Source organism: Haemaphysalis longicornis, unplaced genomic scaffold (genome assembly GCF_048455015.1).
Source record: "Haemaphysalis longicornis isolate Haplotype H1 unplaced genomic scaffold, Haemaphysalis longicornis Haplotype H1 scaffold_12, whole genome shotgun sequence".
In the NCBI taxonomy this organism is placed as follows: domain Eukaryota; kingdom Metazoa; phylum Arthropoda; class Arachnida; order Ixodida; family Ixodidae; genus Haemaphysalis; species Haemaphysalis longicornis.
Genome location: NW_027526225.1, coordinates 86,900,520 through 86,914,835, shown reverse-complemented (window position 1 = coordinate 86,914,835; position 14,316 = coordinate 86,900,520). Strand labels below are relative to the sequence as shown.

The 14,316-nt window shown below is 47.2% G+C and overlaps 1 protein-coding gene across 2 annotated transcripts in view; it reads left to right on the top strand.

Moving 5' to 3' along the window:
* Positions 1–12,731, top strand: part of Pur-alpha (Purine-rich binding protein-alpha) — a 138,845-nt gene extending 126,114 nt beyond the window's left edge. For both annotated transcript variants that reach the window (XM_077693659.1, XM_077693660.1), the window contains one exon: positions 2,078–12,731. In XM_077693659.1, coding sequence (XP_077549785.1) covers positions 2,078–2,209 — 132 coding nt within the window. In that variant the 3' untranslated portion in view covers positions 2,210–12,731. The remainder of the gene's footprint in view (positions 1–2,077) is intronic.
* The last annotated feature ends 1,585 nt before the right edge of the window (positions 12,732–14,316 follow it).

Genomic DNA, 14,316 nt, shown 5'->3' with positions numbered 1-14,316 from the left:
TCCTCCCTTAAAGGAAAAGCATCCTGTAAACCAGTGACGGCTGTCATAAACTCATTAATAACTCATTAATAAGACAAATATTTCACGATATTTAAAAATTCTTGGTCCAATTACTTATGGTGGCACCTGTACCTACGCTGCGAGCACCGACTGTGATGAAAGCACGATTGAAACTAGACAGGCGACACTTTGAGCAAGTTGAGCTCTTGGGGTGGCACTTATGCAGTTACTGGGGTAGTTTTCGGATGCAGTTACTAGGGTAGTCTTTGGACAAATGTGTCTTTACGGGTGTGTTTATCGCTTAGGTAGTCATGGGACAAATGCGTCTTTATGAGACGTTTATCTTGGGGAGAGTGTGGCAGAAAAAAATTGAGATAAAATAAAAGCAGGAGCTGTAATGCTTCTGCATCAATTGAAATCACCACGAGCATTGCTGCATGCATCTTAAAGCTATTTTTGTGGCGTATTTATGCAAGGTATTGCATGCCAATCCTGGAAGCAATAAATACTGGCTGTTCTGGCACTGAGTGATAGGGTTCGTGACGGGGATGCTGGTGAGTGTGACAAGAGAAAAAATTGGGTTTTGTGAGAGCATGACTGATGGCAAACAGGAGATCTTCTTCATAAAGTGGAAAGCCAGGCCCTATGGCTGACTGACAAAATGAAAAGTTCGATAAAAAAGGAAATGCAGGCCTTGATTTCTGCCTTTGAGGCTGCCTAACAAATGGTGTACATATTTACTAAATGAAAGCTCACCTCCCATCTAACTTCGGTGCTTTATTAGTTGCTCAATTCAAAGACCTGCCCCGAGGAGCTTTACAGGTGGCACATATATTTTTAAAAGGTCGTTGGCTTTAGGTGACAAAGCTACAGCAACAAGCACAAAGTCCTGTACTACAGTACTGCAGTTATGGCAGGGTGTTAAAGAGACCCTGCAACACTATTTGAGCAGTGCAAGTAAACCTGCGCGACGTTTAGATTACACTGCCAGGAATACCCGAGCCAAATATTGCACGTGCACGTGAAGCGGCGAGCGCGCGAATCGCTGTGAAAGACGTGGAAAAAACAACCACGCTTTCTTCAATTTTCCTCATTATGCGCCCCTGGCATGGCCTAAACGATGTCATTGCGGCCATGGCTGTCCTATTGGCTGTCGCTGATCAACTTCGCGGCTAATTTCTCGCATTTCCTGTGACGATCCGCTGTGTACCAACCTCTTCTATGCCTGAACCTGCACGCGCAATTTGGGCTTTTTTTGTTTGTTTGTTTGTTTTGAGTGCGCGTGGAGTTTGAGTGGCAGACTCAATACTCCCCTTTCAACCAGACCACTCGACAACTAACGTTTATTGCTTCAAAAATAATAATTATAATAATAATAATAATAATGTTTTATTGTCTAGGTACGAATACAGCAAAATATCCAGCTCGCATAAGCCCACAGGCTTGTGTGCGTAGCTGGGCAGCCTCAGCACTGGACACAGGCGAAAAAGATGCCCTAGCATCGTTTCGCCATGCCCTACCAGCCGCAGCGCACGCTTGTGGGCAGGCAGCCATGCCTGCTTTTTTGTGGCTCCAGACCGGAAATAGATCCCTCCACACTGTGGAGAAAAGGAGAAAACTCCCCGACCTGTGATATAGTGAAGGCCGTCAAAGAGAACAGCGGGAACCGCCCCCCTCTCCGGGAGCGAGCGCGCTGCTTTCGTCACATTGTCGGTGGTCAAGTTGCGAGGGAACAGTTATGCACGATTTCTCATTGCACGTAGTTTTGGTGGTAGTGAACAGATCTTAATAATTCTTGCGGGAGGAGATGGCTGGGACAATAGACTTCACCCCAAAATACATTCTCAGTAGTCAATGGTAAAGGCTGCGGGGTCCCTTTAAATGGTCCTACGCAGTAGTAAAATGTGCACGACAAGTGATAATTCGGCAGCGTGACATCCTGCTTCTCTCAACAACAGAATGCATAAAAAGGGGCACTGATTTGGCATTGGGCTTAGGTTGCACCATAAGTAACCAGTATTAATTTATCTACCAACTCTTAGCTTACCGCAGCCCATTTCAACTTGCCACCTCGCAGGTGAAGAACAACTTCCGGGCGGCCATCACCATTCCAGAGAAGTCTTGGTCGCGCTTCCGTGACTCCTTCTCCGACTACGTCGAGAAGATGAAGGAGCTGACGGAGAAGTCGGCCGCCGAGGGTAACAAGTGAAGCCAGCCGCCACCCCAGCCTGACCACTCGCCCATCGGGCCACCATCGCCTCCCGTCCACCCTTCTTCTTCTTCGCCACGACAGCGGCAACACCCCCGCGGTGGAACAGGGGTGGCGGGAGTGGTCCGCCGCGACGCCCCCGAGCCACCGAGAAGGCCCGGCAACGACCGCCGCGGTCTTCTTCCCGCCGCGGCTGTGTGTCCACCTGCCGAGGAGGGCGCCTGTGTCCACAGCAGCCTCCCGCGACCGGGCTGGGGGCGACCACTGCGGAGGTGACGACCTTGCCGCGCGTGCACGTGACCCCTCGACATTTGTTTCCGTGTGCTGGAGGGGGTGATCGAAGAGGAGAACTGCCGGTGAAGCGGAGGCGACAACGGAGGAGCTTTTCGGGGACTCGGCTGGGCGGCGAGAACTTTTCTTGGAAAAGACGGAGGGGTGTAAACAAATGACTGCTGTTGGTGGTGAGGCCAGTCGGTGTCGTCGCGGGCTGGTCGGTGTTGTCGGAAGGGGGGGCCGGTCTGTGTTACCAAAGGTTTGGTCGGCTGGTGTCAGCGTCGCCAAAACGCCCATCGGTGTCGGTGAAGGGCATCATTCAGTGTCTTTGGAGGTCGTTCAATGTCGCCGGAGGTCGAGTAGCTTCGCCAACGAGAAAACGGCCGGTCGGTGTCGTCTGTGTCATCAAAGGCCACACAGTGCTGTCAAAGTTCGGTGTTCCTTCGACAAGTGGGCCGGCTGCCTTCGAGGGGCCAGTCCGGTACTGTCAGCTCCAAAGGCCAGCACTGTACAACCGTCTTAGGTCGTTACCATTTTTTTTTTACGCTGTTTTCATTTTCTGAGACTGTCATCATCTATTTTTTAGTTTTGTTTTTGCTTGTTTGTCGGGGTCTTGTCCGCCCCTCCCGCCCAACCCTGCCAATGCTCCCGTCCCCGCACTTCGTGTGGCAAGCTCGTGTTCTGTGGAGCCACGTTTGTGCAATCGATGCCCCGATCCCTCTTGGAAGGCATGGGAAGCGGCACTGTAGATCGACACTGCTTCCGGGGAAGTCTGAATGCTAAGGGCATGCAATTGGAAGGGAGATGAGCTTTCATTCGGGGAGCGTTGGCAGGTCAGGGCATGTCCAGACACCGAGTGATATTGTGAGTGATGCGGAAGAGTTGCCAGGTGAAGTGGTGATGCAGGGTTTGAAGTGTTTGGTGACCTGTCGTTGCTCCGCCGCGGTTTCCCAGCTTGGTACAAGAAAAGGCCCACCAAGAAGCTCTTCTGAACTTTGTCCCCTCAGTAATCGGGTGTTTTTAGGGAGAGCTGTAGCGCGGGATAGTTGCCGCGTAATTCGAACAGCCGGGCGGTGGGTAGAAAACGTGCTGGGCCGTATGACGGAGCAACGACAGGGCGCTGTGAACGGTGCCAGTCAGATTTCCCGGTGATTCCAGAGTGAGAGATGAGAGAGAGAGAGAGAGAGAATGAGCGAGAGAGCTAAGAGTGTAGGAAGATTTTTCAAAGGAAAGGCGCGACCGTCGAGCACCGCAGGCTTTGCGCTCGTTGGAGCGGCCTTTTTTGGTGATGTTGGGGGCGAGGCGAAAGTCGACGCCCGTCGGCCGGCAAGCTGTCGGTTGCAGGCAAGCACAGTGTTTTTGGAGGTGCATGATCTGCAGTGCTCGGCGGTTGGGCATGGTTGTTGTTTGTGGCGTCGGCTTCAAGTCTGAGGCCGACTGCCGTTGTTGGAGTTTGTTCAGAGTTGATTGCGTTGTTGACGGAGGGAGAGAGTCGGAGGACTGTTGTTGATCGTCGAGCAGAGGGATGAAGTTTGGTCTTGGAATGCTGGCAGTGTTGTTGGAAAAGGATTGGGCTCAGTGCAAGAGGGCATCTGTGCCTTGCCAAGCGAACGTTCTGGAATGATTTGGTCAGGGCTCCTTTACTGTGAGCCGCTTGGGAAGGACGTCTGGAAAGGGCGGGGGCTTTGAGGGAGTGTTTAAGCGGTGTCTTGTGTTTGTAAACGCGACTGCAAGGGCAGTGCCATCTCCATCCGGTGTGAGCATTCTTTTTTTGTCTTTCTGCAAACGCTCGCAGGGAGGATTGCAGAGGGTCTCTGCTTTTTTGCCGCTACGTCGGCAGGCAGCGTAGTTCTATTGAGGGCTGATGTAGCGCTGTGTATTGGCACGCCAATGAACTAGGACCTCTAGGGGAAAGTGCCGTCTCATTGTTGTCTTGACTTGGCTTGATGTGACTGACAGACATTGCCGGAAGGACTGGGGGCATACGTGGGGAGGAACGTTTTTTTTTTTTTGGCAGCCAACGCAGAAGTCTTCTCTTGCAAAGGTGCTAGCAGCAGGAAGAGAATGTGCTCCTCCCAAAAGCGCTCTGTGAAGTGTGGATTACCTAAGCACATGTACGCACAACCCTTCTTTGCGATCCACGTGCGGAGCTTCACTACTGACGCTGTGTTTGGCGCGGAAAAAAGAAGGGACGTTTCTGGCGGGCGCCTTTTGGTCATTTTTGGATGGCGGTTTTCCCAGTCTGGGATGCTGGTTGTAGGTGTTTTTGCTCGTCTGTAATGTTTCTCTTGACTGCCTTTCCAGCCTTCGCGTTAAAAAGTTTTGTTTCCTCCACTGCGGAGCTCTTATTTGGCATTACTCCTTCACATTTGCCGTAAACTCGTCCCGTGCGCTCCTTTTACGTTTTCGTCGCCTGCTGCATGTCCAAATCCCGCTCGTAATGTCGTCCCGGTTCTAGGAGTTCTTAACGGATTGCAACAAACTTGTTTGAATGGTAATGGGAAAAGAGCTTGTTTCGGGGAATCTGCTAGCATAGAAATAGTTTGAGAGTAAAAAAAAAAAAATTCTCACTTGCTTTTTTTTTTTTTTTTTCTTGAGCAGACATTTCAAGAAGTTTCTGTACTTTTGAGACAGATCTAACTTGCACGGACGCTGTTTATGCAGAAAAAAGAGCGCATTCTTGCGACAGTGCAGTGAAGTTAGGTTTATTGTGGTGAACATCAAAGGAGTGGTGTGGTGCATGTTGCAGCGAACAATGAAGCTTGGTAGTGGAATGCGGAATCCAGGGAAGTTGTAACAGTGTCTCGTAGAAAGCAGTTTCGGAGAGTTGTGCAGCCTGCTGACATTTCCGATCTAATGCAAAGGTCTTGTTCAGCGTATTCTAAACTTCAGCCGTATATGCTACGGTCTACTCCCATTTAATTCAAACATATCGCCTGGTTCAACTTTCGATGCTGTTACGGTACATAGCTATTTATTTTGATCTTAGTTAAGTAAATTGTGCACGTTAAACTGCCAAACTTTAGCAACCCTGCCATGGCAGAAATATGAATCGACTGATACCCCTGTCACACGGCAAATGTGATGTCGTTAAAAGTGAATGATATTAGCTGTTAATGACATTCAGTTCAGCCGTGCGGATCTACACAGCAAAACAAATGTCATTTGAATGTGATAGCGCTGACGATTAGCGAGCTCGAGAAGCCGCAAAATAAATTTCGAGTGCAATCTAGAAGGTTTTCACACAGAATATTTTTTTAAAACATAGCGAAGGATTACTTTTGAATAATAGAAATAAGAAAATTACCAGTTTAGGTGACATCACTAGACAAGTCCGCAAAAAATCTGTATTGGGGTAGAGTGTCCGCACTGGGGACGAGATGTTTACTGACCGTTTTTAGAGACAGCATTCTGTGGTTTATAGCTGAACTTTCTTCTCTAGTGACACGCCACTGCTGTCGAGGCTACTCATTGGCTGCTGAATGAGCTCCCGAACCTCAGTTAGCTGCTAAATGTCATTCGCCTCAAAATTATCATTTGGTATTCTCATGTAGTGCCGAATTAATGAGATTTAGAGCGAATGGCATTTGCTCTAAACGTCTTTAGATCTGCCGTGTGACGGGGGTATGGATTACAGAACTGACGTTATATTGGCTTGTTTTGAAGCAAAGGCTTTTGAACTGTGTATAAAGTTTAACTGGTTATTGGGCATCCAGAAAAATTGGCTCGTTTGATTCATCCGCTAATGTCCTTTGCTTTGCTGTGACATATGCTTCTTTGGACACCTCGAGTGTTAGATGTCGTAACTTAACTAAGCTGCAGGGAAACGGTGCCTTTTTGGAAGTGGCCGGAGCTTGAGAGGATGCAGTAGAAGCAGGTAGACGAACTGAGTGGGCTGTCGAATGGTGTCAGTGACCGTGTTCACAGATGCCAGCGGTCCCGGAGACTGCCTTGCGGCGACTGGCAGCCAGTGACGCCTCTCACTGCACAGTTTCCCGCGAGACCTCTCGGCACAGATGTCCTCGATGGATGCAATGGGGCCCGTCCGACGGCCCACTGAAGATGCAACTGCAAGCGTTACCATCCGAGTGGTCGCTTGGTGTTCTTTGCTTGAAAGCACTGCCATCGGAACTTGCGAAAGTGGGGTGAATGTGACAAGCGTGGGGTCGGTGAAGGGAGGAGATGAGAGTGGTGATTGGTGCACTGCGTTGATCGTGTGCGCCGTGACTGTTTAGCATTGTCCACCTTGCTATGCTCTTGCTTTTATTTTTTGAATTGTATCGTCTGGCTTTTTATGCACAGTGCTTGAGAGCCTTAAACCTGCCGAACCTTTTCGTTGGGTACTACCTGGTCGGAGGACTCAACTGGACGTTCTGAAATCTCCGACGAATACGACTTTGGTTTTACTGGAATGGTTTAAGTTGGTGCAGTTAGTTTTCTATGCCCAACCTTTACAAATGTAGAAATTACCCATAAACATAAGGCCATTGGAAGTTGCCATTCGTGAAAAACAGCACATCTAAAAATGCCTTGTTAAAAATTCGTTTTAAAAAAATTACACATGTTTTTATATAGTCTTCCTATCCCAGCAACGGCGCATCTAAAAAGCACGGCGTAGTCTTCCTAGTTTTGCTTTAACTGCCTGTCACTGACCCAAGTCTACTTCACCCGATTTGGGCAGAATAGGAAGTGCTGGCTCTTACATTGGCACAAGGCTGTGCGTCCTGTAAAGTGACCAAGTTTTGCTATAAGCGTATGCTCCATTTTTTTTCTTTCACTTGCTCGGTTTATTTTTTGTTTAATGGGGTGGCCTCTAACTTCAGTGCTTTGCTGCCGCTTTTCGATGTAGAGCAGCTTTTAGGAACGTCTTCCCTCCACACTTTGTCCATGGCGTCGTTGGTTCTTCCCCATTTCCTTCTCCCTGTGCGCATGCTTGCCCCCACTGTGCATGTGGAACGTGTAGTGCCGCTTACGGAATGTTCATGGAGGTATGGTCAGAAATAAGTAATGAATGGCTCACCTCTTCTTGAGAATAGCTCGGTGACTGCCCATGACAGAGCACCCACTCTGTTTTCCATCTTAGTAGTTTTACACAGTCCTTGCTGTGATCTTGCTCTGAACAGAGGAGACGGCTGACCAACCCTTTTTTTATTTGTTTTCTGGTCCTTTGTTTACAGAAACGTTACAAAGGTCTGCTTGTTAGGAGGACTAAAGAACGGAAGTGTGACTGTTTGGCCGTCTGATTACGGAACCTCTTGATGCGCCAACGTTGTGAGGCAGCGCTGATTTTGCAGGGCGGGATGAAATTATTGAGGCTGAGCATGGGTTCAGGTTTGTACTGAGTTAACGCACAACTTCGTCGTTTTAGAAGGCGACAATTGCCGACCGAGCTTGCATTAGCTGCGCAGCTAGCATTCCTTGCATGGGAGTCCCCAAAAGCTGGGTAGGGTAGCACATGTTTAAGGTTTTAAGGAGCAGATCATTTTTTTCTTTCCTCTCTTTCTGCTTCACAGAAGGGACTCGTTTCCTGAAAGGCGCAGAGAATGTTGTTGCCAGTATTGGCAGTGTTCATGATTTGACCATGTGCTGCGAACATTTTTTAGTTTGTAGATTTAGCAGTATCGGTGGTGTTTGTAATGAGCCAAAGCTTTTGTCTGAATACAAGCAGCTAAATTTCTTTTAGTAAAAATTTGGCGAGTGCGTATTCGCATTACTTTTGGTCTTTGTGCTGTAACATCTGAAAGCCCTGGTGTTTGTGTGTGGGAACTGCTGTGGCACCACTAGTCTTTTTTATGTCTAAAAGGACGCAATTTCTGCTAAGGACTTTTTTCAAGGCGTGTTCAGAAAATTGACGAATAGATTAGACTCCTTTCCATTGTCTGTGAATAACTGCAAAAATAAGCAGTCCTAAAAAAAAAAAAAACTCGAATTCGTAAATCAACAAATGTTTGCATTCTTTCACCTCACAATCTGGTAAGTGCAAAATGTAAACGACTTAGCTACTGCGACTGTAGTAATTGATTGGCTATTCCTGCTCTTTCTGTTTTTCTTTTTCTGAGGCAAATCTTTGTGGCCAAGGATTTAAAGATGAATGCTACATCAGCGGTTTGTCTGATGCAATCTGTAAACTTTTCATCAGCAATATAGGGCATGTACTAGCTCATTGCTGAACATCTAGGCTGAGAATCCATGTTCCTGAATCAATGTGCGAGTTGAAGCAAATGTCTTGCCAATATGTGTGTGTGTGTGTGTGTGTGGAATATTAGTGCTGATGTCAAGGCGCACTCAAAGTATGCGTGCCGTTGTGTCGTGGTGTATATTCAGACCCTGCATGTGAAAAAAAAAAACAGTGTAATAGTAGGAATGCTTGTTGTTAGATTTTCAAGGTTTTCACTCCGTCGCGAAATGAACCAAAAAAAAAATTGTGGCACCAACATTTAAAAGGAAAAAAAAAAAGACTGCACAGCTTTTAGCTGATCAGCGAGGTTATTTGGTGAGAGATAGCAAATCTTTTTTTTAGCAAAATTTAACACACTCAACTACCTGCCATAACACACGTTGCTGTGTTTTTCAGTTATACACAGTGCAGTGAGTGAAATTTTGGCATGAACTGTGAAGTGGTTTCTGGAGTCTTAACTAGTACTAGCATTCCGTGCACTTTGCAGCTCTGTCTTTTTTGTTAAAAAAATTGGAAAAGTGCTAAAGTCTCTGAAAATTCCTCATGCGCCTGGGCTAATTTATCGCGTGAAAAACAGAAATATGTTCCTAAAGAGTCAATACAATTTTAAAAAGCCACGAGGCGCATGCGCTGTGGCCTAAATCTACAGCTTAGGATTTTCAGGGTTTGACTGACAGAGTAGTGAAGTGAACGTTAGGTTTCAATTACCCAGTCAAGCTTCCAACTGCTGTCTCTCTCAGCTGTCCTCGCTGGTCAGGTGGCCTTGGTACCTGTCTAACTCGGCCCAGCATATGTAACCATCCTAGAGCACTCGCACACACATTAATGTTCTTCACACCTCGACCGCCCCCGACTGACAAAGCTGTACTGTGATATTAGGAGACTCCGTCTTGTGGAGAGCACAGGAGTTCCTCAAACTCTCTCTCTTTTCCCTCGGATCCGTACTCTTCGCAACTTTGGTACTCTCCCCACACACGAGAAGGCTGCGAACGACGCTTGGCACGAATTAGTTCTCAAGCCATGGTTTTTGTTTTGGCACCCGACATAGTAGCTATGAAAAGTCGGTTTTGAAAAATTTTGAAGGCTTTAAGAGCTGTTCTTGTTGGGGGAGCATTGGGAAGCTATAATAAGAAAGGGCCTTTGGGGCTATAAATAGACCATTGGCCTGGGGACGTTTGCCAAGAGGTTTACCCTGCATTATGTCAACCTTGTTGTTCGAAGAAGTGTGCTTCCCCCATATGCAGTGTGCCTAGTTTATCACAGTGGCACTAAGCTTGGAACGTGTGGCGGACGTATTGTCGAAATTCGTGTTTTTCGATGGGCAGCAGATTACTTGTACAGTGCAGAGATTGTATCCCTAAGCAATCTGCTATTTTCGACATTGAATGTAATGTCGGTCTTTTTACGCCAGCTTTAAATCAAGAGCGATGAAGGCATTGCTCTGGTGTAGATGGAGTTGCAGAGACCAGTGCAAATGCTACATCTTTTAGCATACAATCCAACCTTTGAGATTGCAGAATAATAAAGAGTGAAATTTGGCGCTTGAACGGTAACGCCTGTATTAATTTGATCATTCTCAAACTAGCTGCAAAATACAGGGCATCGCATAAATCATTCGCTAATGTACAAGGGATCTGCTGTCTTGTAAACCTTGCATGCTGAATCGGCAGTTTTGTTGAGTGGGCTTTCATCGGGTTTCTTTCTAATATAGCTACACTGTGATCCGTGTTAATATCGTACATCTTTACAGCACTCCCTTGAGATGCCAGTAAATCATATATGTGCTTGTTCAATTTTCTATGTAGCCTGTTCGAGTGTGTGTGCATGCATGTGTGAATGTGGCAGTGGCTTATTCAATTTCTCCCCGGGCAGATCTAAGTTTTTTTTTTTTTTTTTGAGGCTTAAGTGAGTCATCGTCACGTTTTGTTATCTATTTCATAATCACCGGACTGACTCTCACAAGTCAGAGTACTGTGGTATTGATGTGTAACTTTTTGTTCTCTCATACATATCGTTGGTATGTCACGTCGTAATTGGCACTCCAACACGTTTGCTTCACGAGGTACTTCATATTTTTTCGTTCATTTCTTCTCGCATGGCTGATTACATAGTTATAGCACTTCTGCAGCCTATGGAAAATAGTGTATGCATAGGAATGGATGGGCACGCATTTCACGTGTTCTTCAGCATTTCCTTCAAAACCGTAGACAGTCTTACAGATAAAGGCAGACCTGCTTACCAATATGCTAGCTTGCCATGGGCCTCTAAGCTTCAAATCTGGGTAAGGGCTCAAGGTCCCTGGTTTACTGTTTTTTTTTTTTTTCTTGGAATTCTGAGGAGTGGTGCCACAGCAGGTAAAGCACATTTCTTGCACTACAGGGATTTTCAAATTGTGTCCCACAAGTGTCCAAAAGCCCCACCCTGCTCAAAACCGTGCTTCTTGCTTGAAACATGTCCTTCTCATACTCACAAACTTTGAATTGTAGTCTAGAGGAAAGCACAGGCAAGGGTCTTTGAACCTTTTAGGTGGGCTCCCGAAGAGGTGTGATAGTGCTTGTTCGTTTGCTTGACATCGTTCTAATTTGATGTCCGAATTGGGGTGGCATTGCGTCATGGCGGTGTGTTGGTCACGAATGGCAGTGCAGTGCTGGTTTTGTTTGAGAGAACGGCTTCCCAGCAGTGCTAGGCGTTGGCGGTGTGCTGGAAGACTCAAAACATTTGAGCAGCATGTTTTACACTTTCCGGTTTCGTTTTTGTGGTCTTGGGACATTTTTTTTCCACCTCCCCACCTGCGTTTCAATTCTATGGACTCGGAAGAGCTTTCGCAGCCTTACTTATGTTGCTTCGGAACTGCAATCGTTAGGTAGCCAGAGATATCCTTCACTACGAAGGTTCGTGTTTTGGAAATGGTCCGAGCGCAAAAAAACCCTCCCTGCTTGCAATATTGTAATAGTGTGCGTTCCTTAGTGAAAGGTAACGTCCGCTAGGCCTCGGAACGTGGCCGGCGGACCGCTTTCTAGAGACCAGCAAAAACGACAAACAAAAGCGTAGACGCTTCAGCGAGAGTCTCGACGAGAGGAGAAGCTTACGCGCTCCACCCTAAATGTGTCTGCTCCGTTTACTGTGCGAGGTCCTGTATATAAAACCGTAGATGAATTACGACGAGGGGGGCAGGAGACCGCCGGTCCATTGCGCTCGGCTTTGTGTACCGGTGGTAACGAGAACACGGTGTGTGGTGATGCCGGAGCGGAATAATGCGCTTTTCTTCTTGAATGTTGTTTTTACTGCCTCAGCTGTGAATTGCCAAGGCCTGTGTTGTTTGTACTAGTAAAGAGTATTTGTGCGTTTCTCTCTAGGATGACCGAGGGTCGCGGCCTCCGCGTGATGGCGGAGCGTCAAGAGCAATCAGTTCTGTGGATCTTGTTGTTGGGGCGCCTCTGTTTTCCGTGTACGAGAGTCGTTAGTGTGTTAACTGACAGTGTGCCGCGAATTGGTTTTGTGGGGGAATCTTAACGGCGTCTGTAACGTCAGCCTCGTGGAATACTGTTTCCAGACGGAAGGCAAAGTATTGTACTTCTTTTTGTCGGCATGCTGCCCCCTCCTTTTCTTTTTCATCTCGGTATTTGGTAGGGTGGGATGGGGTTCGCATCCCATCTACTTGTGGGCAGTTGTCACTCTAGTGGTTTTACAGCCGTTGGATGTGCATCTGTTGAGAGTAGTAAACAAGTGAAGGGTTGCAACTTCGGTTGCTTTACTCAAGGCTCACTGTTTAGGCGACCGCTAAGACTGAGCTCAACGCTGTCTGAAGTTTTGGCTCTTTTCAAATGGCCGTCTGCGCGGGAATGGTAAGATACCTTGAGCAGGCGTTGCCGTGAGCCGTCGCCTGCGTTTGACAAAATGGGGAATTGAGAAAAGTTGCCGTCAATTTAATGTTTGCACAAACGAAATGGTGAAAAATCGGTGTAAAAGGTGTGCGTAACAACACAACCACTGGCCGATTCTGTTTCGGTCCTTAAAAAAAAGAAACAAATGACACTGTTGGCTTTCCATAAATAAAGACAAACTTCATTACCCTGCCTCTTTTCCTTTGTGTGAAGACCCTGAAAGCTTCTTGCTTCTCTGGATTCTTGCGTTTATTTGGCTGAAGTGTTTAACTACTTCGTGCAAAGTAAAGCTACGAGGCTTTTGCAGACGATGAAGGGACAATGTCCACCAGGATGAAGCCAGCAGATGCTGAATGATGGTGCAGGGACCAGGGACTTGTCTTCCTCTACGAAGCAAAGCATAGCTCAGTGGTCTTCAACGAGGGTTGACAAAGCAAGGTATCGTCATTTGACCAGAGGTGGAAAGGGGGGGGCACGTGTGTCTGCCAGCACAAGGGAAACCATCATATGGCAGTGTCAAGGATCAGGTGGCTGTCTTCTGGAGTGAAAGCCAAGTGTCGCTGGGCAACTGCAAGGTCCCAGAAAGCATCTGCCAGTACAAAGCCCAGTGCCATTTGGTGGTCTTTAATGAGGCCCATAAAGGTGTCTTTAATGGCAAAGCGAGACAATGCTGGGTGGCGGAAGACTAAACTTGAGAGTCTGCGCTCAGTAAAGCCAAGCATCATAGGGAAGATGCTGACACGTCCTCCAGGAGACCTCCTCCTGAAGACACTCTTGGGAGGACGTCCCAGGAAACTTCTTCCAGGACTGAGTTACCGTATTTTCGCGCGTATAACCGGCACCAAATATGCAAAAATTTTAGTGACAAAGTAGGGGTGTGAATAATACGCGGGGTGTTTCCTTTAGTGCAGCTTCATGGCAATGCGCATTGTGCCATGAAGCTCCTACGGAGTAACACTGACTAAGCCTTCCTTGGTAGCGATTGCGCATAACATACAAGGACAAAAAAAAAGACGAGCGCACTCGAACTGAATGTTAGTGAATTGCGACTTTCGCCTTGCATTCAGTGTATTCAACTTGCTAAATATATGCTTTTTGTGTCTATATAGTATGTGATGTGTTGCTTGATCAGTAGTTTTGGTGCAGCCTTTCTTGTACCAAATGGGCAATAGTACACGAGGATTTTTTTTTTTCTTTTTTCGGCGGGCTGAAAGTGGGGGTGTGGATTATATCCAGGGGCGTGTTATAGGTGTGAAAATACGGTAAGCGTTGCTGCATAGTCGCAGTACAGCTTTTAGAAGACATTTGCGCTCGCCTGGATTGACTCGGAACGAGAAGCCACAGGTACTATTGGGCCCATTCCAGGCGGGAAAAATGGAGGACGTAGTTTGCGATTTTACGGCCACGTTGGTACTAATGAAATTGTGCAGTGCAAGACACTTCTCTGGGGATGTGCTCCTATCCCCGGTGCGAGATGGTCATTTTGATACTTCACAAGTTCCGCATTGCACCATGCCGTATGACCGGTTGAGATGAGCAAATACAAGCAAGTCCTGGCAATACATACTTGGGAGTGGCACTGCAACACTCTGAAATGGCTTGTTTTCACAATGCTTATTATCGAGTGTAACCTCATTAGGGATTTATGTTGGTGTCGTTCTGATGAGCCACGCACGGTCCAACAGGCGGAACTAAAAAAGATTACGAATGTCGCTCTTGCCTTAGGCATGCATACATGGCTTCTTAGGTTATCAGCCCCAGACTTTCCGCTC